Below are 26,724 nucleotides of genomic sequence, written 5' to 3'. Positions count from 1 at the left end.
GAGAAAAAATCCCCTATACTATAAGCCCTCATGGGCTTGTTCACCATTTTATCTCTAGCACTTAGTATAATGTCTAACACAAATAACACAAAAAAATCCTGTTAAATATTTGTTGAACAAATGAATGATGATTCCCTCCTATTGGAAATTTTGGAGTAATTTTCAAAATAAATGATCCATACATTTCAACTGCCCTTTCTACTCAGCTCCAGTGGGCGAGGGGAGAACTTCCTAGGAAGGTCTCAACTAAAGTTACAATTTTATTTCTTTGTCTAAATGGTTGGCATGTTCTCCAAATAAAAGAACAACTAAAACTATTACTACTATTCCTACCACCACCACCACCACCTCCACTATTTATTGAGCAAGTACTAGAAAGCTAGGGACTATGATAAGCACCTTACCTTATTGCTGATCCTTGCAATAATCCTAAAAGCTAAGAATGAGATGAGAAACCAGTGCTTGGCCAAGATAAATAATTTACCAAAGAATATACTGCTAGTAAGACCCAAACCATTCAAACACAAGCTGCCTTACACCAAAGCTTATTAGCAGCAATAACTAGCTCAGGCAAACGTGTTCTGTGCAATACAATATAGAAATATAGATAGAAAGGCTAGCATCTAGTTAGCTTGCTTTTTCCCATGTGCATATATGGAGAATCTACTCTTGGCAAGCACATACTTTTGACCATGGTGTGTGTGTGTGGGGGGGGGGGTAATCGCCTGAACAATTAAAAGGAGGAAGGAAGCACATCCTCCCTGGCCTTTGGCCTCTCCCTTCCTCACTCTCTAGTAAATACAAGCCTGTCTAAATCAGAAAGCTCTTTCTACCCATAATAGAAATAGTTGCTCCAGCATTATTATTCTCTACCCAACACAGTTTTATGTTTTATGTTTTTGTTTTTGTTTTTGTTGTTTTGTTTTGGATATCGGTTCTCATGAGTAAACATGGGGGGTTTGTTGATTCTACACACCCTTGGTGGCCACTCCAGAGCCCTGTTTCTCTCCCCACTGAAGGTCAGTTTGAACACTGGACAGGTATAAATGTTCTTGCACTGCTCACACCCACCCCCAAGCAATAGCCTAAGGTAGCACCGTATAGGGATGTAAGAATCATAGAACAAGTGAAGAAGTTCATCCTGCAGAGAATCAGGAAGTCCCTAACATGTGTCTTAAGCTCTTTAATACTGAGAACAATCTGAGGGTTGATGGGAGGGAGGGGAAAATGGGTAGGTGATAGGCATGGAGGAGGGCACTCGGGATGAGCACTGGGTGTTATATGGAAACCAACTTGACAATAAGCTATATTAAAAATAAGTAAATAATAAATAAACATTTAAAAAATTAAAAAATAAAAAATAAAATGTGTCTTTAGTGCAATCCACTACTCCTCATCATGGTCTCTCTTCTCCATGTTGAAAACCCTTCTTATTGAACTGGACCTGGTTTAGAAATGAAGAGCTACTAATACAGGGGTCTGAGGTAGGACAAAGCATTTCTAGGCCACAGTGAAAATATTGTCAAGCTGTTACAAGTACAGATTTAATATCATAAATCAGAGTTCTACTTCTGAAAACACATATCATATCATATCGCTAGACAGGAAAACTGATAAAAAATAAATATAAAATAAAATTCCGATATATTTTTTCTTAATATGAGATCTATCATAGTCCAGAATACTGCACAAGTCTAATATGTAACTAAAATAATAATTATAAGGTTAATACCCATCCTAGGACCCAAGTACCCAAAGAGATCCACTTCTGAGGAAAATTACCTAATTCAAGAAATCGAGTATATCCAGTGTCCCTAAAAGCCCCGGACATGTTCTCCCCAATCACGTTCTCCTGCTTCCTCATCAGAGACAATCCCTGTGCAATCTTCAGTGAAAAAAATTTCTGGTGGTTCTTCACAGTTTTAGTATGTATGCATATGTCCCAAAACAATGAATTTGAGTTGGACAGCTTTTGAACTTTATATAAATGGACTTCAACCAAAATATATTTTTTAGTTTATATTTTAGAGAGAGAAGACAGGGCACGAGCAAGCAGAGAGAAAGAGACACAGAATCCAAAGTAGGCTCCAGGCTCTAAGCTGTCAGCATACAGCCCGACATGGGGCTCAAATCCATGAAATATGAGATCATGACTGAGCCAAAGTCAGATGCTTAACCAACTGAGCCACCCAAAAAGAATTCTAACCATAGGGAGCCTTTTGCCACTTGCACCTGCCTCTTGTTACACCTACAGAAGGGATTCACCTGTGTTGTTGCTTAAATAATGCTTTAAAATATTAATGTTGAGCTATTTTGTAAATGTTCACCTTTATAAATTTTTCTTCCTATATTGGCATAGACGGGCTGAAGACCTCATCTTCTTTGTGGGTAAATCTCCAGACAGCAAGCACGAATATTCTTTATTGCTACACATTGTCTTGAATGTTTTTGTTGCATCTTCGACTTGTAGGAATGTCTTTAAAAAGAAAATGTTGGGGGTAATAATTTCATTTTCTCTCTCTCTTCTCCTTTTTCTCCTTCATCTACTTCTCCTTCCTTTCTTCCTTAACGATCAGTGGAGACTATTTCTAAGGCTGCCTACTGCAACTTATTTTATCCTCCCACAAACCCATCATATGTGGGAACTATTTGATCCACAAGTCACAGAGGAGGAAACTAAAGCACAGAAATGTTAATTACCTTAATGCAATACAGACAGCCAAGAGATCAGAGACCTGAAAGAAAAATCAGGGAAAGTTGGAAAAGAGAATGAAAATCTCCAATCTCCAATGCCTCTATAAAAATTCCAGAAAAACAGAGAGAGTGGAAGAAAGACAATATTCAAAGAGATTATAGCTGAGAATTTTCTGGAAATGAAGAAATAAATGAGACCTCAGGTTGAGGGAAAACCCTAGGTCCTTAGAGTATAGATTAAAATAAATTTATAGACTTGGGCTCTTTGTAGTGAAGCTACAAATATTAAATTCAAGAAACAGAAGTGTTAAAGCTGCATGAGACAGGGGCGCCTGGGTGGCTCAGTCTGTTAAGCATCCGGCTTCAGCTCCAGTCATGATCTCACGGTTCGTGGGTTCGACCCCTGCGTCAAGCTCCGTGCTGACAGCTAGCTCAGAGCCTGGAGCCTGCTTCAGATTCTGTGTCTCCCTCTCTCTCTAACCCTCCCCGGCTCGTGCTGTCCCTCTCTGTCTCTCAAAACCAAACCAAAACAAAACAAAACAAACAAAACAAAAACAGAAAAAATTATAAAAAAAAAACCTGCATGAGACAAAAACCAATTACCTCCCAAGAAATGGCTATTAGACAGCAAATACTCAACAGCAATAGTCAGTACCAAAAGATAATGGAATACTATGTTCATAGTTATGAAAAAACTGTGAAGAACAAATTGTATAACTGGCTAAGCTATCATTCAAGACTGAAGGTGAGATAGACATCTTCAGACTAACAATGTTTGAGGAAGTTTTTAATGCCTAAATTTTCACAGAAAAGAACAGATGCAAAAAGAAAATAGAACTAGAAATGTGTACAGTAATGGCAAACAAAAAAATTGGTACGTTTTTTGGTAAAATTCTCTCTAATTCCCCCCAAAAAGAGATTCTGTCATTAAGGGCTGAGTATTCATTATGGAAAAGGTTGTAACATTTTGAAAGGTATAAATTGTAGAAGCCTCCTGCTACAATCCAAAATGGGAGGAGCACCTCAACTTTCGATGTGATCCTAGGAAACTCACTTTAGTTCTCAGGATGTTACTTTTCCACATCTGAAAAATAAGAGTTATATGATTTTAAGAATGCTTCCAGTAATGTGTTTCTAAAGCATTTAAATGGTTTCCCAAAAGTTTACTCTTTTAAAGGATTCTGCCAGTAACATCCTTGTACAGATAGGCTCTTCCTACTTTTCTTTAATTCAGATTAATTCTTCACTATAAATTCCCAGAAACAGGATTAGTAGATATAAACATTTTTATTTTTATTTTTTACATTTATTTATTTTTGAGAGACAGAGAGAGACAGAGCCTGAACAGAGGTGGAGCAGAGAGAGAAAGCAACAAAGAATCTGAAGCAGGCTCCAGGCTCTGAGCTAGCAATCTGCACAGAGCCCGACGTGGGGCCCGAACCCACAAATCATGAAATCTTGACCTGAGCCGAAGTTGGACGCACAACCTACTGAGCCACCCAGGAGTCCCAGATATAAACATTTTTAAGGCTTTTGATACAACTGACTGGATATATTCTCTAAATTGCTTTCCTAAATTGTGCTAATCATATCAGTTAATAAATTGCGAATAGTTATTAAGACTTTAAACAATGTTCTTAATCTTAAGTCTGCCACTCCACCTCCGGTAATAGAGTCCCCAAAGAAAGAAAGGGCAACATGATGATGTTTATCAAATTACTATTTATAATAATGAAAATGCGGAAAGGAAACAAATGTCAAACAACAAATATCATAACAGGCTGTTATGGTACACGTAACGATGGAATATTGTGACCATCAAAAATCAGAATTTAGAAGAGTATTTAATAAAATGAGGAAATGTTCACAGCACATTTTTAGTGAAAAAGCAGATTTACAAAACACTATACTTATTATAATTCCATTATATCCACACATGTTTCTATGTATGTGTGGATATATATAAAATACACATACACACTATACATACACAAAATATATGTGTGGGCTATCAACATTAACATTTGACTTGTAACCATATGTATTTGACTTCTAATCACATATGTATTCTGAATGAATATTTATATCCTATATACATATACTATATATACATGTACTATATGTATATATTCTAAATATAGATTTATATGTGCATATTTTAAATACCTGTATTTAGTATACATACATGGGTAGAAATCAAAATTTAATGTTATCAGGTAGAAAGCAATGTGGTTTCAATTTTGTGAATTTTAAAAGTTTTGCACTAGGAGTATACTCTAGTGAGTAAAGTATGATTTGCCTACCTCATCCATACTTCGTTTTCCTAGTAACAAACCCAGGTTTACAGGGACACGGTGGCTTCCTGGCAAAGCTCTGGGCTTCACCGTTTCACCTCCAGTTTCAAGGGGGCTCCTGAGTGGTCCTTGCCAGTGATTGATTCAGAAATGGGCCAACTCTGACCAATGAGCCATTGGATAAAGTCTTGCGGGGAGTGGGGAACCACTGGGGACCATTTGCTTGCTGCCAGGAGGGACTCCCAGGATGATTTCCTTTCTCCTCTTCTTTCTTACACTAGCACTATCTTACAGGAGCACTTTCTTACACTAGCACTGTCTTGCACTCCTCTGGGCCAGCTGCAGCCATCTTCTTTCCTATAAACGCTGAACCTGCCACTGAAGATGGGAAGGCAGAGAGACAGAGACAGCCTGGGTCCCTGAGGGGTGGGCTGCTGAAGCCCCCTTTTTCTCTAGACTTGTCATGGAAGGTAATCAACTTCTAATTGCTTAAGGCAGTGGCTCTTAACTTTCACTGTGTGTCACAATCTCTAGGGAGATTTTAAAAACTACTGATCCCCAGATTATTCTAAAGTAAAGTTGGGGTCTTCAGGGGCAAACCCACCAGCATCAGGGTTCACCTGAACTCATTTTGACTGATAAAGATGCCTTTAAATATCTCCATCGTTGTCTTCCTTAAACCTTCAAGGCAGGGATTTGCTTTAAGGTTTTCCCATATAGGTTCCTCCTGGGACTCTTTGCTTCCAAAATAAACTGTTGCTGATGTCTGTTTGGGGGGTCTAAGAAAACCTACCCAAAGCCTGCCCATGTGACTGCCTACTGGTAACACGTTAAGGGCAAGGATGTGGATAAATCTACTGAATCATTTTATGAAAGTATTTATTTGTTTTCAAAGAGTATTTTGTTTAGAGTTATCTTCACACAATGGTTTCACTGTATTTAGTGATTATTGAGTTTAGTTGTAATTATCAAGTGAATACAATATTTAAATATTTTCTGTGTTTGGTTGGTACAACGTGGTAGGTACAGGGCTCCAGAACCCTAACGCATTCTGTTTTAATAAACTGCCAGCAAGCTTCAAAAAGGTTTTTTCATTTGGGGTGCCTGAGTGGCTCAGTCGGTTAAGCGTCAGACTTCAGCTCAGGTCATGATCTCAAGGTTCATGAGTCTGAGCCCCGCATCAGGCTCTGTGCTGATGGCTCAGAGCCTGGAGCCTGCTTCAGATTCTGTGTGTGTGTGTGTGTCTCTCTCTCTCTGCTGCTCTCCAACTCATACTCTGTCTCTCTGTCTCAAAAATAAATAAATGTGAAAAAAATTTTTTGGAAAAAAAAAAGCTTTTTTCATGCAAGAATATTCGCAAAATCACTCTTAGCAAGAAGGCTGTTATAAAGTACCTGCTTAAAAGAGGAGTTCCATAAGGTCTCAGAAATAAAATCTGCCACAGCATCAAATCCCACTACAGGTTATCAAAAGCACCATGTGTGTCCCAACAGGAGGGGGATTGGGAGGATGGCTTAGGTATCTCTTGAATAGTGGAGAAAAAAATCAAAGAGCCACAAATAAGAATGGGAGCTTTCAGATGGACACACCGCTCTCTCTAACAAGGAAGCAAAGTGGTCTGAGGAGAGACAACTCTGCACCTCTCAGCGTCGGACTGTTCACGGATATGGCCGCACAATTAACACAAGCTGTGGGTTGCCAATAAAACATAATAAGCCAGGCCCACAAGAAGGCAGCATCACTGTGGGAACCCAGTCAGGCTTACCACATTACTGATGGTTTTCATGCCATTAAACAGCAAGTGAGTTAATAATTGCAGAGCTTTATCTCAACGCTCCTGCTGCTTTTAGCGCTTGACTCAAATGTAATGTTCATCAACTTCTGCTAGTAGGCAAGAGGGAGAGCTTTATCAGAAAATGTAAAGATCACTCTGTGATTATTATTCCACCTTAGGGCAAGGCTACCCTAAGTGCCCCACACAGGGCCTGGTGGGATGTTATCTCTCGAAGGCTCTGGAAATGAGTACCTCGACATTTAGATCTCCCTCCATGCCTGCCCTGCTTCACCCCCACATGCACTTCTTACATTTAATACCGGGCTGTCTTAAATCACACAAAATGGCAATTGATAAGATATGGAGTAAGCTGTGTTTTCGTCTCTGCATAGCCGGGCTGACCTGGCCACTCTACCGGGGGCCCACCTGGTTCTTGCTGTCCACAAAGCCACTTACTCTTCATCCTAAGTCTGTTACCCACTGTGCTAAATGCTCGGGACAGTCCTACTGTCCTCTTTTATGGACTCAGTGCTTTACAGTGCAGGGCCCGAGCAAGACTGTGGACTGAGAACCCCAGTAGGTTGTGACCTAGGTCAGTAGTAGCTCAAGACTCAATTTTAACTAAGTGCCCAGAAGGAAAAATCTCTCGTCATTTCAGAGAAATCATTCCCCTTAGAGTGTTTTGGTCCCTAGGAATTTCCCAACACAAGTCAGTGGATCAAGGATCCAGCCAGCATCATAAAGAGAGCAACTGTATCACTAAACGGTCACATCACAATTTGCCTCTGCAGTGAATACAATTGGATTTTCAGACAGGACAATTTTCGTGTTCAAATATTTCTGATTGGAAGATGCATAAGGGAGGCCTGAAGAGAAAGAGAATGTCAACTCAAAAAGGTAGCCAGCCAACGACCGCCCTTAAGCATCTTCCCCAAGCACATGACCTCCAGAAAACCTGACCATTGGAGTGCTAGCTCACCATTTCAGAGGAAAGAGACTTTCTCTAGATTTTGCTTACTAGTCCCAAATTCTAATTTGCAGTGCTCTCTCCAGCATCCCACTCCAACTGTTGGTTATCTGCCTAAAATGCCCTGTCTCTATAAAATTTGAAGACACTCAAAAGACATGATTGCAATTGCTTTTCACTGATCACTTTGCTCTTTCATAATCTCAAGAAGTTCCCAAACATTTGGTCAACTATGACAGAAAATCCCCAAAGGAATTTCCAAAGATCAGTCTAGACCAGGCAGACAAAGAGGAGATACAGAAGAGCAGATTGTTATAGACTCTACCAACGTATTTTTCTAATACATTTTATTTTTGATTGAACTTGATACCAACTGGAGTCTGAGAAATGGCAGCTTTCTCCACAAGGCTTATAGAGAGAGGTTTCTAATGACCTTTAAAATATTTATTATAAATTTTAGCTCTGAATCTCCTTCTGGGATTAAAACTTGGATCCACTACCTACTAACTGTATAACTTTGTACAAATAAGTCAGCCTATCTAAACCTCAGTTTCCTCATCTGTACATATGGGATAATATGAGTACCTAACTCAAGGGTTGTTATGAGATATACATTAGATAATAGAGAACTGCTAAGTACTCTGCCTAGCAGAGAGTAAGCTCTTGAGAATTATCCATTATTAGTGTTGCTGTCATTATTATTTATATTGAATCAATGGAAGTAACATGGAGGTGCTGTTAGTACATGCAATGAGGGCCATTTTGTAGCTACTTGGCCACAAATGAGACTTCAGTCTAATAGGCAGCAGCTTCATCCAGCAGGGATGAAGCAGCTAGAGGGGCTCTTAGCCTTCACCAAGACCACCAGGCAAGCCCACCACAGTGCCACACCTTAGGTTAGCAGAAAACACTGAGCTGACTGCTACAGTGAGCCCTGGTCTGACTTATTCGAAGCCTCCCTCAAAGATGACTCTCTGGCCTTCCCAATATTATAGAAACGTGTAATAGTACATGTTTCATAAATTGCTTGTATTATATTACATGTATTATAAATTATAGAAACACGTTCGTGGCTGTGGCTCTCCCAGGTCCTGTGGAGTCTTGTGGTTGTCGGCAGCTACTATAAGCTCAGCCTCTTGTTCCATCATCAAGTTGCAATTCTAAATATCTGGCAGGAAAAGAGACCTGCCTTCAGTTCCACTAGTTTGGACTCACATGAATTTGTGAACCAGAAAAGCACCCCTTCCTCGATATGTAATATGCTTAACAGCTAATTACATCTGTGTAGGGATTACACTTCACGTTGTCCAGCTTTATGGAAACAAACCGCGGGCTTCCCCAGATTCCCTTAAACAATTTCTTATCTCTGAGAGGGAGATCCTTATCAGGGCCATATATTAGAGGTCCTGTGCAGTTTCCAAATGACCCCAGGGAAGTCTGGAGCCTAATCTGTCTGCAGACCTAAGGAGGGGACTGAACAGAGTCCCAGTCTGAGCCAGCTGGGAGGCCAAAGCCTTTTGCCTTCCATAAATCTGTCAAAGGCTGAGTCTGGACCAAGATGACCACATAGGCTCCTCTCCCCAGGATATGGGCTTCCTATGTTGACCTTCATGCAACGTGGAGCTGGAGTATAAAAATCCCAGGGTATTATGGAGTACCTTATCCAAAGTCAAAGTGAAGTCTCTGCCTTCACTTGGTAGTAACACTTGGCTTTTTAAGTCACAGGCTAGCTAAACCTCTCCAGCCCCAGAGGAAACAAATGAATGCTACCATCTTCCTTTGGCCAAGATGGCAAGGTAGGGCCTGATAAAAGAATCAACTGGCCTCACACAATTTTCTCAAGGCCTGGGAGATTCCCAGCCTTGGCAGACACTAAAAACACTCCTTCCCTTGGGTTATAACAATCCCATTAAAGACCGTATCTTAAGGAACTCTTGTGGGAGGGGAGGGCCTGGGAGTGCAAAGAGCAGGAAATATCTCCCAGTATGAGGACCTCAGAAGCCAGAGAGGCCCTGCTGGAGCTTTCCAGCCTGTGACTCATGGGACCACTTCCCTGCTTAACCCAGCCTGGGCTGCAACTCCTCGGCCACTGTGTCTCAGTGCCTCTTCCTGTCTCCATCCCGCCCAGACCACTGAACAAAGCAGAAGTCTGGAGTCCCCGGCAAAGACTGAAGTGTTGTGTATGTATTTGGCGTCATCTGTGGAAGCAGCTATTTTGAAAACAAAAAAATAACTTCCCTGCCCTCAGAAGAACTTTGTGAGCTCTTAGAAGTGTCCACCTTAACCATTTGAGACTAACACCTTGGTTATCACCCCTTGAAAAAAAAAAAAAAAGTAGAGATATAGTACATTCCTTCCCATTGATTCAGAATAATAGGTCAGGCATTTGTTGAGTGCTTATTATGTGCCAGGCACTGAACTAAGTGCTTTACATCTATTACATCATTTAATCTTTATAATACCCCTATGAGATATGCAGTGTTCTAATCTCTGTTTCATGGATGAGGAAACTGAGGTCGTATTACTTGAGAGCGCTGCTTCTTGGTCTCTGATACACTGGGCTGAAAGGGAACTTGGAGGTCACCTTGTCCAACTGCTGCTTTAACTCCTTAACTCCTTACAACTTCCTAACCCCTTTCCAACAACCTTACAGAACAGAACAATTTCTTTTCCCCCTACTCCAGGGAAGTTTCAGAAAACCCATGAAGCACAAAGTAAAGGGCACGTGACTGGGAACCAAATAACACAGCATCTGCCACTCTCCTGATTTCTATCCATTGACTGAATTTGCCCTTTGGGAAGACAAAGAAAGTCAGAGTACTTTCCACTGAAGCCTCTTCATATACTAAAAGAGAGCCCTTGCATATTCCTTAAATTTTCTCCACTTTCTAACTATCTCTAGTTTCCCAACCATTCTCTATATAAGATTGTTCTGGTAACCACCCTCTGGGTGTGCTACCACTTGTCAAGTTACCTTTTAAATGTGGTTATAAGAAGGGAGTGTTAGAATCCAAGAGGATCTGACCAGCTTAGAGACAGGTGACTCCCTCCCTTGATTTCTACATATTTGCTTAGTTACACAGCTTACAATTTTCTTCACCGCTTTAGAAATCCCAACATACCCTGAAAACACAGTCAACAAAAAACCCTACTTCCCCCCACCGCCCCCCGCTGGTGCCTAGGAGTGCGAGCTAAAATGTTAAAAATCAATTTGCTGAGAACCAATTGGCTGAAATTCTATTTACCAAATGACTGGTTTTATCTTTGCATTCCAAATATTGAACATACTATTTTCAGGCACTTTTCAAGGCGCTGGAGATAAAGCAGTGATAAAAGTACACAAAAATGTCTGGATCTGGATGGATCTAACATTCTTAATATAATGGAGTCATGCCAGCAACCTTTGAGTTCTTCTGGTTCCTTCTGACTGTCATTTCAACAATGCTTCAACTGGCGTTTCCAGCAATTGGTAAGAAAAATTCATCATTTTAAATTGATATGATTAGCTTGGATCCCTTCACAGAATTTTCATATTAATGGCAATATATGATAGAATCTTATGCTGAAATTGATGAATTCGAATGAATCATTGAGAACAATTAAAAATTTCCATGAGAAATTTAAGCCTATGCCCATCAACATTTAAAATATTGAGCATTCTATAAAATTCTGGTCTGAAGACAGAGTAACAACCATTCCATTAAACTTCACAGAGATCATCTATACAAATCTTCCATATAAATTCTTGTAAACTTTATAAATAATACTAAAATATTTGCATTTAATAGTACATACAGCTTGATGAGTTTATCATTGGGCAAACTGATCATTTGACAAACCGTTTTAGCAAATTAGTCATTCATTGTCCAACCAATTTTGCCAAACTGATACTTGTCAACCAATTTAAAGCCATTGCTGAGCCATGGTGCCCCATCCCAAAAATTGTGCAGGAAAATCAAACCGATTTATTTGACTCAGCCTTTGAATTCTGACCAGTGACATCTTTCTGAATCCTGACTCTATCATAATACAGTCTTCCCAAGTGCTTGTCATCCAGCAATTTGTTCATCATGCTATGGGAATCCTTATACAAGATTTAAAATCTAACGTGCCAGGGAGAGCAGTGAGTTCCATTAGACCTCCATCCAGTTTGTCAATGGTAAATGAACTAAAAGTTTTTGAGAGATGTCATTCAACAAGTTATAAATCTACCTAATTTACCTATCACCAGCATCATCATAAGAATAGAATAATGATAACCTTTATTGAATGCTTTCTACCTACCAAGTAGGGTGATAAGTGTTTTGCACATATATCTCTTTCAATTCTCATCCAGATGAGGAAAGTAAGACTAAAGAGATTAAGTAAATCAGCCAAGGCCATACACCTAGGAAGTAACACACTTTTTTCCCTCTGGCGTTAGATGTTTATTGCAACACTACGTTTAGACATTGTCTCATGGAATTATCTTATAGATAAAGCTGCCTGAAAGATGCGAATATTGAAGCCAACACATATTAAGTAAGACATTTAAAGGTATCATGTCACCTTAACGTGTACCTTTTGTTGGTTTATCAGAGTCAGCTCTCTGCCTTCCATCAAGATAGAAAGTTCCATCCTAGTTCCTATCTCAAACGTGAACACGTCTCCAGGGTACAAGTAGACTGGATTTAATCCAGGCATGACCTTGTCTTCACATCTTAACTGCCCATCTCCAGTTGTGTCATGGTGATAATAGCACCTCACACAAGGGACCATGGCAAGGATTTAATGAGATAGTATCTGAGGAGTGCCACTCAATGCTGGGCACATGGTAGATGGTAATAGTTAGTTCTCTGCTCCTGCAGCTATTCGGGCGTGAGTGACTCCAGAGCTATTTGAAATATCTATCACCATGAAAGAGGGAAGCATAATGAGACTTGAATCCATAATATGTATTTATCTAAAAATTCTGTTCTGTCATGACTAAACTTACTCTAATACATATGTCATCCAACATTAATACTCACTGTACTTTAAGTTAACATTATTAACTAATTCTGTAAGATCTGACTCAGGAAGGGTTTCTGGCATGACAGCCTTGTGTCTTGCTCCTCAGGCAAAGAAGAAAAGCTCTCCTCCAGTAAAAATGACTATGAGAATGAAGTATAGGCAGAACGCTGAAATTCACTGATGAATAAGGTGATAAGAGAAGAATGAGGAACTTTTTTTCTCTCTTCATGACAGATCCTCAAGGCAATTTGCCAACCACACCACACAGGAGAAAGAGGGGGGGAAGGCACAGCAACATACCATGTTCTATTTGATGATTGAATAAAAGGAAAATTCACTTCTATTGACTTCAAGCACAGGCTACTTAAAAGCTTCTCAGGATAGTGTATACAGGAGTACACTTTGATCTGCGAAACAGATGTGCTTATGAAACGTTGCATGTTACTTGATAATATTCTGAAGTGCCCAAGAAAAAGTCATTATATAAAATAATCCCTCTTGAAGAATTCCTAGTAAAACTAATAAGTGATGGAATGTATTCTCTCTGTACTTTGGCTTTTCACCTACTGGAACAGTTTAAAATGTAGAGCAGTAATATAAAGGACAGTGCAATTGTTACTTATGATAAAACGAAAGATTTCTTCTGTGTTGCTATCCAATGTGTGCCAGCATGGAATTCTGGAGCACTATCAGAATCTCATCTCGCTAGGTGTGTCTGGGTGGCTCAGTCGATTAAGCATTTGACTTCAGCTCAGGTCACAATCTCATGATTCGTGGGTTCGAACCCCGCGTCGGGCTCTATTCTGACAGCTAGCTCAGAGCCTGGAACCTGTGTCAGATTCTGTAGCTCCCTCTCTCTCTGACCCTCCCCTGCTCACACTACCTCTCTGTCTCTCAAAAATAAATAAAAAACATTTAAAAAAATCTCATCTCGTCTTATTTATTTTTAATTTTTTAAATGTTTTTATTTATTATTGAGCCAGAGAGAAACAGAGCATGAGTGGGGAAGGGGCAGAGAGAGAGGGAGACACAGAATCTGAAGCAGGCTCCAGGCTCTTAGCTGTCAGCACAGAGCCTGATGCAGGTTTCGAACCCACAAACCGTGAGATCATGACCTGAGCTGAAGTCGGCTGCTTAACCAAATGAGCCACCCAGGTGCCCCTCATCTCGCTTTAAAGCCAAATGCAAATTTTGCAACATGAGATGAACCAGACAAATATAAACCTAATTTCTTCAACCTTCTGTGAGATGGCTTCTTACCTGGTTTTTCTCTTGAGCATCCTGACTCTAAATCTGGCTGAGTCCCCCCCTCTCCTACCATAGTAGGATCTACGTATTATAATACCTGGAAGGGTTTTTGAACTCAGATCTTTATTCAAGAAGGATTGACTAAAGAATGCACCAATAATAAGAACTATGTTCGATTTAAGGTGAGATCATAAGGATATGCAGAGAGTTGTGGGACAAGATTGAAGTTCCTCTTCTCTCTGGTCCTGTTGATAACTCTTAACCCATGTAGCTAAGGGAATAGTGAGGACCACTGCTTGCTTAGGTGACCTGAACCTCATCAATGCTTACCAAACACCCATGGAAACCATCAGTAAGGATCCTTTTATGTGTCCTACCCTGGCTTGCCACCCGATCTACCTTGTGATGCCTCCATCTTTCCTTAAGGTCCTTATTAATTACATGAATTAATATTAATAGACTTTTAAAAAGGGCATCTGACGCATTGTAAGATTTTTATAAGTATAGTTAAATACAAACAAATAAGTAAAATATTACTTGCTTTAAAAATTTAGTAACAAGGTACTTGAATCTTGGTACTTGATTTCTATGGAAGGCCTTGATTTTGCTTTCTCCAACATGTGCTGCAGAATACCATCTACCAATTTTCTTGTCAGCAAGGAGGACAAAGGTGAGATATTGTCACTCATCACATATCTAGTCAGAATTCCCTATTTTGCGTCTGGGTTTTCGTTCCCATTCATGTTCTCTCTGTGGTAATGGATGGAATGTTTCCAATCTCCTTTATCGGGATAAGGCATATCAACTTCAGAAGTGCTCTGTGACAGCAGCAGGTAACAGTAACACAGAGGGCTCTGGAAGAGTCATTCCATGCCCCACATCCTGTGAGCTCCACATGGGCTCGGGCAGTTCAGTTCAGAGTACCTTTAACACTGAAGAACCCAACCTACGTCCCTGAGGTTATTCTTCCTAAATGTCACTTCCTGAAAAAGGGAGAGGACAAACACACCAAAGATGGAACAATATTGGAGCAAAATCTGGTTTTCTTATTCTCTGCCCTTTTTCTGCTGCGCGGTATCCAGAAGTTGAGCTTCAAAGAATTAAGTTATGAGGGTATGCTGTCATTGGTATTGGTAAGCACACTTGTTATAGGTAAATACCCTGATCTTAGGTTCTAAAGTCCTTGAAATAAACTGATGAAGCTGAAATTACAAAACGACATCACAGATGTTCATTCCTATTTTTAAACAAGAACATCTGAGCAAAACTATTCAGTTTAATGTTGTTTGTGCAGGTGTCAAGAAGTTACATAGAGGTCAAACACGGTATTGTAAAAAAATCTAAGGCGCTATTTGAGGTCTTCTCACTAATATTCGTTTGATATGAATCAATTTACCATAATCGTTGTCTTCTCCATAGTCTTTCCTAGACTACTTTTTTTCTAACTCAGAGCCCTTATCTCTGAGCAGACCTCTACTGGGATTGGTATGTTCTACTACTTTAGCCCAGAGCTTCAGGCCATCCTGGCTGTTGACTTCTCTCTGGGTGCTCCTCCTAGATTTCTCCACTTCCCTCTATTATCAAAACCAGAGCAAACGACTTTTTTTTTTTGTCTTTTTAATTTCTTTACCACCTAGGAGCATTCTGTAACTTATTCCAAAATAACTGGACTTAAAACTACTTTCAAAAAGACTGCCTTGGGGGCGCCTGGGTGGCTCAGTCAGTTAAGCATTTGACTTTGGCTCAGGTCATGATCTCACAGTTCATGAGTTTGACTCCACTTTGGGCACTGTGCTGACAGCTCAGAGCCTGGAGCCTGCTTTGGCTTCTGTGTCTCCCTCCCTCTCTCTGCCCCTACCTCACTCCCCCTCTGTCCCCCTCTCTCTCAAAAATAAATAAACATTAAAAATTTTTTAAACAAAAAGACTGCCCAGATTTTCACTTATGTACAAGCCCTTATGTGGAAGAAATTCACGTAGAAAATGCAATGTTTCCCTCCCTCTCTGTTTTTATCTTATTTTTCCTTTCCTTCCCCTATGTTCATCTGTTATGTTTCTCAAATTCCACATATGAGTGAAATCATATAAGAGACTCTTAAAAAGAGAACAGACTGAGGGTTGCTGTGGGGGAGGTGGGTGGGTGGATGGATTAAATTGGGTGGTGGGCATTAAGGAGGGCACTTTTTGGGATGAGCACTTGGGTGTCCTATGTAAGAGATGAATCACTGGGTTCTACTCCTGAAGCCAAGACTTCACTGTATGTTAACTAACTTGAATTTAAATTTTAAAAGAAGAGAGAGAGAAAAGAGAAAATGCAATGTTATAAAAATAGATTAGAACCCCCTTTGAGCCATTCACTGCGTACCGGAGGAAGCATAATCATTATGGGTCTACTGTCCCTATAGGAAAAGGGCGTGCAAAGGTGCGAGGATGTATGTGAAAAGCCAGTCTCTCAAAGGCTCTAGCTTTCTGGGTTTGCCCACATTTTATCCTACATTTTATCCTCTTGGAGATTAAGATGTGAGTGAGAGGTAGAAAGACAGACATGCTAGGGGAAACAGGAAAACAGGGTTAACAATGAAGTTGTGAGTTTGAGACTTTTACTTTTCTTCTTTTCTTTGATTGAAGAGGACAAAGGAATGCGCCTTCATAGGAAAACTTAGTGGGGTAATGAACTTAAATCCCCCACAGCTCTCTCTGTCCTGCAGTGATGTAAGAGAAAGGCTGCGGGGGGGGGGGGGGGGGGGGGGGGGGGGGGGGGGGGGGGGGGGGGGGGGGGGGGGGGGGGGGGGGGGGGACTGGAGGGAGCAGAGCAGAGAAAGGTTAGTGGAAAAAGAAATGGAAGGTGAAGAGCCAGGGGAGTTTGAAAGGACGCAGAATAGAAAGCAAGAAAAGGAAGGATAGGAGAGGGGCCAGGAGCCAAGGGGGGACAGGGTGGCCGCACCTAAAACACACCAAATGTCTCCAATTAAAGCTCTGAAAATAAGACCATGAAGGAAGCACTTTAAAAAGCCAAAGTTCTCTTCAACACAAGGGCAAATGAGGAGAGAAAAGGAGCTGAGAACAAGGGGGCATGGAAGACAGAAGAGAGAGGAAGGAGAGTGCCAAACCTCACCTCCTAATCATTCTGCCTGAGGTGCTGAAAGCATTTCTTTATAAAGTGTGAAGTTTCCATTGAATCCAAATTCCTGGCATTGGAGACAGAGCCAGGAGCTGCTTATGAGAAACAAATTCTCTTTTTTCTCCTAAAATGAAGGAAATTCTCTTTTCCTATGAGGCCATCTCTATCTCGAACTGCCTGGACTCTTCTTCCATTCATTTACTGGATGACACTGTCTTAACAGGAAAGATGAAGTCAGGCCTGATCGATAGTGGAACATAATCTGGCAGAGACCCTAATAGCCCACATCTGTAAGCCCTGCCCCAGGAATCACGGACACCCAGGGCCACCCTTTTCTCCATAATAAAGCTGTACAGAATGCCTCAGTGGGATGACAAGGTTTGAAAATGGTACAATGTCTATTTCCTGAACCATGGAGGAAAAAGGTACATTTAATCAATCAAGAGGCATATTTAATGTGGTATTGCCATGATTGATGACTGAAGAAATAATATAAAAATAATCATTCAAAATGGCAGCATTGGGCCAGAAGTCCTGACACTTTAAGTATAGAGTAAAACACCACTGAAAATGACAAGCAGGCTCTACACTTCCTGGCAGTGCCTGGGTCTGCCCACCTGTCTCAGGATCTCTTACCCTCTGATTTCCATGGTTGGCTATAGTGGCAGGCACAGGGGTTATTGGAAGGCCACAAATACTGACAGAGTACTTAGAACATATCTCTCTGTCCATTTTTAAAATATTTTTAACGTTTATTTATTTTGAGAGAGACAGAGTGTAAACAGGGGAGGGGCAGAGAGAGAGGGAGACAGAATCTGAAACAGGCTTCAGGCTCTGAGCCATCAGCACAGAGCCTGATGTGGGCATCAAACCCATGAGTGAGATCATGACCTGAGCCGAAGTCAGATGCTCAACCAACTGAGCCACCCAGGTGCCCCACTCCGTCCATGTTTTAAGAATCTCAAAAGTGCTCAGACTATAATGAGAGAGTTCATGTGGTGTGAATTATCTGTGTATTGAAAGCGGAAGGGGCAAAACCATAAGTACTTTCCCTCAAAAGAGCTGTGATCATATCATACCGCAGTATTCTTTTTTTTACTAAGAATACATTTATTGGTTTAAAAAATATAAACTGTTTTATGAAAATAGCCTTTATAAGATGGAAACAAGCAAAGATGAAAACCCCCATGACAACGACGTCTGATGCCCCTCCTCCACTTTAGAAGTGAGAGAAATGGTAAGAACAGAAACACAACCTTGCAAAGGGACTCATTCGAGTTTTTCAGTTTTTTTTTAATAAAATGGCATTGACTGCTGAAAGCATTATAGCCTTTGTTATGCTACATAATACTGATATAAAATGTGAATAGTACAAAGTTCCTCATATATAATATATGGTTTTAATATATTACATTTGTTTCTACATAAACAGACTATAAATATATGTGCCATAGCATGTTTTACAGTCATGATTCCAGCATCTCACACTATGATACCAAACGAAAAGGACGTTTTCTTTTTTAAAAGGGAAAGAGCAGGACAGAAACCAGTAGAAATAGCTTTACATGTTAAAAGTCTAAATAATACAAGAGATGGTGTTAAACCTTTGGTGATAAAATAATTTTGAAATCTGGCTAACAGTCATTTAGGGAGCAAACAAACCAAATCAGCTTTGACTAGAGTGTAGAGGCCAAATTACTAAAATGCTGACCGATCAGGGGTGCCAAGAGGGGGAAGGCTCAGGGAGGGGAGAAGGAACAAGAGTAAAATCCTTCCTGAAGCCTTGACACCACAGCTTGATACGGAACCTACTGCATTCAGGCTCAGACACATCACATCAGGACAGATATGTGGGTATTCATCCAGAAGAAACCGGAAGCTGGTTTTTACAGTCAGAACTCTTCCACACAACAGGGAGCCTCCATCTGAATGTCCTCTCTTTGTGGCATTCTGAATAAAGGATCGGCCTGGAGACAAGGAGCCAGAGCTGCGTCATTTCCTTCCTGGGGCTCAGCCAGGAGACACGTAAGAGTCCGGAAGGAACTCTCATTAGGAGTCGGAAACAGCCCAAGGAGCTCTCATTTAGCCCAACTGGGAAGAGCACGCAACCTTCTAAAACCAGTAACCTCATCTGAAGCCTTTACATTTCCTAACAGACCCCGTGCCTACCTCCACTGGAGCCAACACAATGCATTTGAAAACCCCGGTCTGATCTCGGAGCAAGCCAACATCTTCCTTTCTGTCAATCCAAACCCCACACGTAAGATGTGGCTCAGGACCCTTATGTATCCCAAGCAAAGCTTCTTGGATGGACTTAGCCCTAAAGGTCTTTCCCATCTTCAACACCTAAAGCACTTGCATTGCCTGGTTTATCTTCTGGTTTTACAGAGAGGCGTCAGCTCCCAAGGTACTGCCACTTCATAGAAGATGCAGCTATGCCTTGAACTTCTTTTATTATAACCCACGGGGAGACCCATTAAGGGGCATCAGACATGCTTTCTAAACACATAAACAGAAAGTCAACATTGGGAGAAAACACAAACACATTCTTGAGTCACAAACATCTTCTCAGGAAATGCCTAGGGGACTGGCTCCCTGCAGTCTGAGGTCCTTTTTTATGAAATGAAAATCAAATGTGGCTACTTCCTAGAGGTGGAAAGAACAACACTTGAAAATCTGAGCAGCACCTCTCATGTGATTTCCAGGAGTGGGGGACGTGGGTGCCTCCTTTTAAACAGGAGGAGAACTCAATGCAGGTCCAGAGTCAGGCTGGAGAGTCTGGGCTGCACTGCCAGCTTGTGGTCCAGTCTCCACCAGCTTTAAAAGTTCTGCCTCCTCGCTGGAGTACACAGTGGTGTCCGTATCGTCAGAGTGATACCCGGACTGGTAGCCACTCGTGTGGTTTGAGCCTTCAGACGCCACAGACTCCTTGCTTTTGCTGGGCATCAGTCCACTGTGGAGAAAATGGCGACCAAATGACTTGGTGGAGAGAAGGCAGTTCTTGCCCCTTTCACCCCAACTCTGTTCCCGACCCCGTGCAGGCTGTAATCTCCCTGGAGACACCAGCCCCTATCTCTCCCACTTGTTAATCAACGTATCAGGTTTGCTCAGACAATGTCTATTTTCAGGTACTAGCATGAGCTAGGAGTTTCAGATAAGTCCTCTTATTCAGGTCCAAGTCTTTCAAGCCTGTGAGGAGATGAAAGGCAGTTCTCCTCAGCTATGCAAAGGCTCCAACCAATGGAACATTTTTATGGCCTTGTAGATTGACAGGTTTGTATACAATGATAGGAGCCAAAGGGACTCTTTCACGATGTGGAAGGAAATTGGGATGTTCTGAAAGTCCACTTCTGCTTTCCTCACACTGTCAATTAGGGATTACAAGGCATGTGCGCGGCATTAATAAAGTTCTTGAGCAACTTTAAACTTGAATAAGTTGAAGTGTGTGTGTGCAATCAAGCCAGACTGTCAAAAACTGCTTTTTACTCATCAAAACCACATTCTTTGGAAGGACTGAGGGCCCAGATCGCTCAGCAGCAACTAGAGAATGTTTTCAGTGGTGCGGAATCCCAACAGACCATAATCGTGTCAAAGCCTAAAAGTGTAAAACTTCGGGATTTATATTTTCTCAAACCATTCTGAGGTATGGGTTTTTTCCCTCCTGAATATGTGTTTTAACAAATTATTCATGTTAAAAACTATCAAAAAAGTATTTCATTAACTCTGTGTTCATGGATGGTTTGAAAGTTATTTCAAATAACTAGAAGTGCAATTTTTCTTTCAACCCAATCTCAATCAAATAAGGTTAATGTCTCAAACAATGGCATGATGGCGGTCACATAGTCACTGCTGAATAAATATATTTTAAATCAATGAGGAAAACATATGATTGGCTCAAATACCTTCTTACCTTGGGCCTAAAGTAAACAATAAAACTGCATAATGGCTTATTTTAATTTTTTTTTCTTTAAGTGAACATCCCTTATAACCCATAGGTATTCCTATTATATAAAATGGTTAGATTACAGGGAGATCAAAGTCTTCTCTGTTTTTACCCAGTGTGAGCTCACTAACAAATAACTGCTCTTTATCTTGCTATTTTTAAACAGATTTTCATTTATTTGTTAGGTTAAAAGCAGGTACCTCTATTCAAAGCAACTACAAATTCCTACAAAGCCACATGGGGGAAATCATACTCAAAACCAAATGTAGTATTTTCCCCACAATTTAGCCAATAATAATAATAAGCCAAATAAGTCAGCCAATAATATTTAAGTATCTCAAACAAATAGATACTGACTTATTTTTTATACATCATACTTCTAGAGACAGATGCACTTATTTCTGTACAGGTTTGAAAATTCTCCAGAGCCCACAAAGATTTTTATCATCTCAGTCTGATGGATTACATCCAATGACCTTTGTTATTTAGCCAGTACCATACAAACCACTGACCATAGAAATATAAAAATACTCTGGTGTTCATAAATTCTCATAAAAACCAACCAAATACCCTAATTAATTTCAGATTCTTTTTTAGGTGTGCCAGGTAATTTATTTGTTTGATTAGTTCAGCTGATGCAAATTTGCCTACCCACCAAAGACACAAAAAGGGAAAATTGTCTCTATAAAAAGTCCTAACTAAGTTCCTTCCAAAAAATCCCATTGAGATTTTTCTTTTCTGTGTGGCTGGGCCTTACCTAAAAGATGGAGCTAATTTGGTTCTGTCTTCCAAAGTTTTCAGCTCTTCTGATGCAAGAACCATACCACTGTCCGTCTGGTTATCCTTTATAAGAGACAAGGATATGGCACAGTTGATGAGTGTGCACACTGACCAATTACTTAATTAAACTCATTTCTTTTTTTTTTTTTAAACTCATTTCTTAACCCATCTATCAGGCACTATGCTTCAGGGTTCAACAGGGGGAGGTAAAGATATCACAGCCTGAAACTGTGCACACTAAAAGGAGAAACAACTTCTTCCTAATAGTAAACTCAGGCTCGGAAGAAAAGAAGAATTTAGGAAGAAGCAGCTGAGGAGACTGATTCCCATCCCTCTTTTCTCCACAATACTATTTACACCTGAGTGGAATCAGGCGTGGTGCTGGACTATCTAGAACCTTGGGCCAGGGACTGTACTTATGTAAAAACCAAGGGGGACGCCGATCAGTTCCATCCCCATAAGCCCGTGACACATACCCCCAAGGACAGCCTTATAATAAATAAGGCTCGGAGATTCTAATACTTAGACTAATATTTACATAGCTAATATTTCATCCTTCATATTGTTTTTAAGACTATTTTTAAAAGATGTACTTACATCTGGGATTACTTTCACTTCTGGTTCTTCCAACGGGATATCTTCAAATGTTTTTACACTCACAGGCCGACTCTTTCGCTTACTGTTCTGCAGATACTGACTGCAAAAGAACAAATATTTATATTTTAGTGGTGGTATATTTGGCTGTAGACACCAAAAGTGATACCTAAGTTCATTATCTTTCAACCACAAGTTTAATAGCAACCTTCAAAACATCCTTTGGAAAAAGAAAAATAAAACAAAACAAAAATCTTTCTCTGCTAGCACACATTGAAGGCTTAATTTCCTGTAAAAGCCTATTTAAAAGTATAATATAAGTGAGGGGGCCTAGATGAGCTCCTGTTCCTTTGAATCATACTCCTGAGGACCCGGGCTGGACTAAAGACAACAACAGCAAATGAAGTGATCAACTGTCTTCTGCCTGGCTTCCTGATCGCCTGAGGTTCTTCCACTGGGCTCTCAACATACTACCGAGTGCTACACATCTTTCTGGCCATCTCCAGAAAAGACTTTCTACATAATGCCCACAGAGCAACCATTCCGTGGAAGATGGGCAGAGGAGATGCCTTAAGATCTCGCCAAATCTCACCTGGGGTCCGTAAAGGACACGGAACCCAGCAGGATCTGGAGACGACTTCCTCCTTCTGCATGTAATTGAGGCTTAGTGTGCAGAAAGGAAGGGGGGCTGAGTCTCACAGTCCCCTAGTTTCAGCCCACAGAATCGCTGGTCTTGGGAGGAGGCAGCATGGTTTAAGAGTCATGAGATACTTTGTCTATTTCAAAGTCCACCCCTGGCTATACAAACTTGGGGAAGTCATAAGTATTTCCATGTCTTGGGTGCCCTGTCCTTAAAATGTGTTGGTAACAGCCTTCCCTCCCTCCCTCACAAAGATATCTGGAGGATAGATGAGGTGGGTGGCAAATGTCCTTAGAAGGAATGACACTCTATCAGCCAAAGCTTGTTTTCCTCCTCTAAATTCCAAAGGATAGCAGCTTCTTTCAGGAGTTCAGAGAATGGGACTTGTCAGACAACACATCACCTGTTTGCTGGGGTGCTCCTTCCCCGCCATGTGGCTTTGGGTGAGTCTGAGTGATCCTGTTAAAATCACCAGCAGCCCAAGTGGAGAGAAGGGAAGTCTGTTTCACAGCAAGGGACAGCAAATTCACTCTTCATGCTCATCCCTGCATACTGCTCCCTACAGGCAGGCTTCAGGACAATTCCTTGTGTCCATTGTGACCAAATGGAGTGAGGACCCTCTTGAACCGAAGGAGGAGAATGGAAACTGAGTCTCCCTCCCCTGCCCCAGGAGGCTGGTTCCTCCCCTTACAGAGAGAAGAGAACAAGGTTCGCCAGTGACATCTTCACTCAGGAAATTCCACCAAAAAGAGGACTTAATATATAAGGAGAGAGAGAAAAGCCCACTGCTCCTGAGTCCAGTCCCTAAAAGTGGCTATTGCCAAAAACTTGGTACCATGTAGTTAATCATTCACTCGTTCACTGATCCAGGAATCCTTGCCTGAGAATCTGCCACATGCCAGGCACTGTGCTAAAATGCTCCTCAACTCTTACCTCATAGCACCTTCGTAAGTGGCACCTGTTAGAGGTGGGTATTATTATCCCAAGTTCAGATGAGGAAACCAAAGCATTAAAAAGATTAAGGAACTTGTCCAAAATCACATAACTAAAGTGCCTGGATTATTCTTTTGAGGGTTATGGGCAGCCACTGAAAGATTTGAAGCCTGAGACTCATAAAGTCAGATGCGCCCTTTAGAAAGATGGCTCTGGGTGGAGGAAGGTGAAAACAGAGTCCATGAGATAAATTAGGGGCTCTTTTCCATGTATCTAAGAGAAAGAAGGGCAGCCTGCTTAAGAAAGGTGATGCCCACAGGGTTTGAAGGATGAGGCAGATCCCAGGGATATGCAGGATATAGAATCAACTAGAGGGGGTGAGCGTGGGTAATAATTCAGCTGTCTTAGAAAAAACAGTCGAGGAAGCTGAGACTTAGGGAGGAAATGGCTAGAACTGGGATATGAAATTGGCCTTCATATTCTAAAGCCCATTGTTTCGTTTTGTTTTGCTACCCTACTCCACACTGACTCCCTTGGACAAGTATCAGGAAGGAAAAAGTAGAAGAAAACAATGGATGTGATTGTTTGAGTCTTTACAAAGCACCTACTGTGTGCACAGCACGGCTCTTTCCCACACAGGCACTGGCCATGTGGCAGGAACAGGGTGGGGGAGCAGACAGACAGAAGGCGGAGAAAGGACAGTTTCACTTCAAGCAATCTTATATCACAGCCAAATCCAGGAACATCTAGCCAGGAGGCTGTCCCAGACATCAATCCACAGGAGCACTTAATCATCACCAGCAATTAACCAAAATGAAGAAAAACGGTATGTGCCAAAACCTTTCTCTGGGAGAGAAAAGAAATCTTTGATAAGCTGCTTGGAGTAGAAGGTGAAACTCCCAGGGAAAATGATGGAGCAACCACAGACGGTCCCCAAACTGCCCTCCTAGAAAGATGAGTCCAATTAATATGTGTTTCCTCGCAGAAAGCATGCAAACTTGGAGCCGGAGCTGATCCATAGGGGAAATTAGAGACAAAGCTGAGTCTAGACACTAGCGATCTGTCCCCCTCCTCCTCCCCCCACACCCCTTCAGCCTCTTCCCCAAATAAATGCTGAGCAAATATTTTCAAATAATTTAAAGGGGCCACGAATCATGGGGTTGATGCCCGCAGGGGTGCCTCTGTCCAGCTCTATTTATGATGCAATGAGATTGAAAACTAGAGAGAGGAAGCAAACAAGAAAGACTCCTCAGCCTTCTGACCTGACTGGATATGTGAAAGAGGAAAGAACAAGTCCCCTAAGAAGTACCCCAGCCTCATCTCTGGTCTTCCCAGGGAAGCAGCACCCGAAGAGCGCCTCAAAAGGAGGTGAGCCATGTGCAGATGCCTCAATTCTGGGTTTCTTTTAACCCAGATGATTAAAATGTGTCGGCAGAGTCTTGTTTTTATAAAAGGAAAATAGGTGGAGGAGGTTGAGAGGGGGTGCAGACAAAAGATTCCAATTTCCATTTTATTTTTCAAATTATGGCTGGATAAAAGAGAAACTGGACTGGAAAGACCAATTCAAAAATCACAGACCGAAAATAGGAGCCAGACCTATGCTCAGAGTGTGGTGTCACACTTGTCCATGCTTCTGGGGATAAATGTTAGCAGCCCTGACTTAGATCTGGCATTGCATTTGGCACTTCCATTACACAAACATGACTTCATCGACTCTCAGCACCATATGCAAGAGGCTGCCGGCTCGGGTCCTCACTCCACCTGGTCACAAAAAACCCCACGGAATATGGTTTACGATCAAATGGCTTTCAGATCAAGGAGAAGGCAGTGGTGTTGCAGGAACAATTACCAGCCCAGTGAAGGCTAGCCAAGCTTGAACTAGAGGTTCTTGGTGGGTTTTTTTTTTAAGTTTATTTATTTTAGGGGGGGAGAGGGAGAAAGAGGGAGAGACAGAGAGTCTCTCCACACTGTCAGCACGGAGCCTGATGCAGGGCTCGATCCCACAAACTGTGAGATCATGACCTGAGCTGAAACCAAGAGTCAGACGCTTAACTGACTGAGCCACCCAGGCACTCCGTGAACTAGAGGTTTTTAAACATAAGACTGAAATTATTGGCTTTCAGTTCATTAATTTTTCTCTCTGAGGGTCCCACTGGGTGTGGCAGAAAATAGGACTGAGACAGATATCAGAGGAACTGGTTTCATCCTAGACACGTGATTTTAAGCAGCTTGCTTAAAATCATGCCTTGAGTGCTAAGTACCAGGCACTTAGAAATAAAATATACCACGTAATTCTCAGAATAATAATTTTTGAACACCGATGTCTTCACCTGGGTCACAGGTGAAGAGGCATACTTGGGGTCCAACCAGTTCTATCTGACTCTGAAATCTGGATCTTTAACCACAGGGTTATTTCCTTCCACCAAGTGATTGCTCTGAGCCTCACATCTACATCAAGAAAGATCATAGTTTCTGCCTAACTGAGAATTGTCACATGAGCAAAACCTGATAATATAAGGAACAGTTCTTTGAGAAATGCTAAAAGTTCTTGACACAGGTTCAATGGGCAGCTTGGCAGCTTCTACCCACTCCAGCAGTGTTCCTCCCAGCCCGTGTGATCCCAGCGGGTCAAGGTGTCAGGGGGCCTCCTCCCCCACCACTGGCAGCCTGGCCAACCTAGAGCTCCACGCCCCTCCCTGCAGCCGTGAGCACACCCAATAGGGCAGGCTGGACTGTGCTGTCCGC

The 26,724-nt window shown here is 41.5% G+C and overlaps 1 protein-coding gene and 1 pseudogene across 3 annotated transcripts in view; one reads left to right on the top strand and one right to left on the bottom strand.

Annotated features, from left to right (window-relative positions):
* The window catches only part of LOC115302039, a 34,100-nt pseudogene extending 26,870 nt beyond the window's left edge, over positions 1-7,230 (top strand).
* KDR (kinase insert domain receptor) overlaps positions 1-26,724 on the bottom strand; it is an 80,828-nt gene that overhangs the window by 15,634 nt on the left and 38,470 nt on the right. The window contains exons 28-30 of one of the 3 annotated variants that reach the window (XM_029945687.1): positions 22,410-22,509; positions 21,790-21,875; positions 19,777-20,042 (exon numbers count right to left, since the gene is read on the bottom strand). In XM_029945687.1, coding sequence (XP_029801547.1) covers positions 19,820-20,042; positions 21,790-21,875; positions 22,410-22,509 — 409 coding nt within the window. In that variant the 3' untranslated portion in view covers positions 19,777-19,819. Of the gene's footprint in view, positions 1-18,358; positions 20,043-21,789; positions 21,876-22,409; positions 22,510-26,724 lie in introns of those variants that run through there. The other 2 variants (XM_029945686.1, XM_029945688.1) reach the window with 2 other exon arrangements.

The sequence above is a fragment of the Suricata suricatta genome, chromosome 1 (genome assembly GCF_006229205.1).
Source record: "Suricata suricatta isolate VVHF042 chromosome 1, meerkat_22Aug2017_6uvM2_HiC, whole genome shotgun sequence".
Lineage (NCBI taxonomy): Eukaryota > Metazoa > Chordata > Mammalia > Carnivora > Herpestidae > Suricata > Suricata suricatta.
Note: the sequence above shows the minus strand (reverse complement) of the source record. Positions and strands in the feature narration are given on the sequence as shown.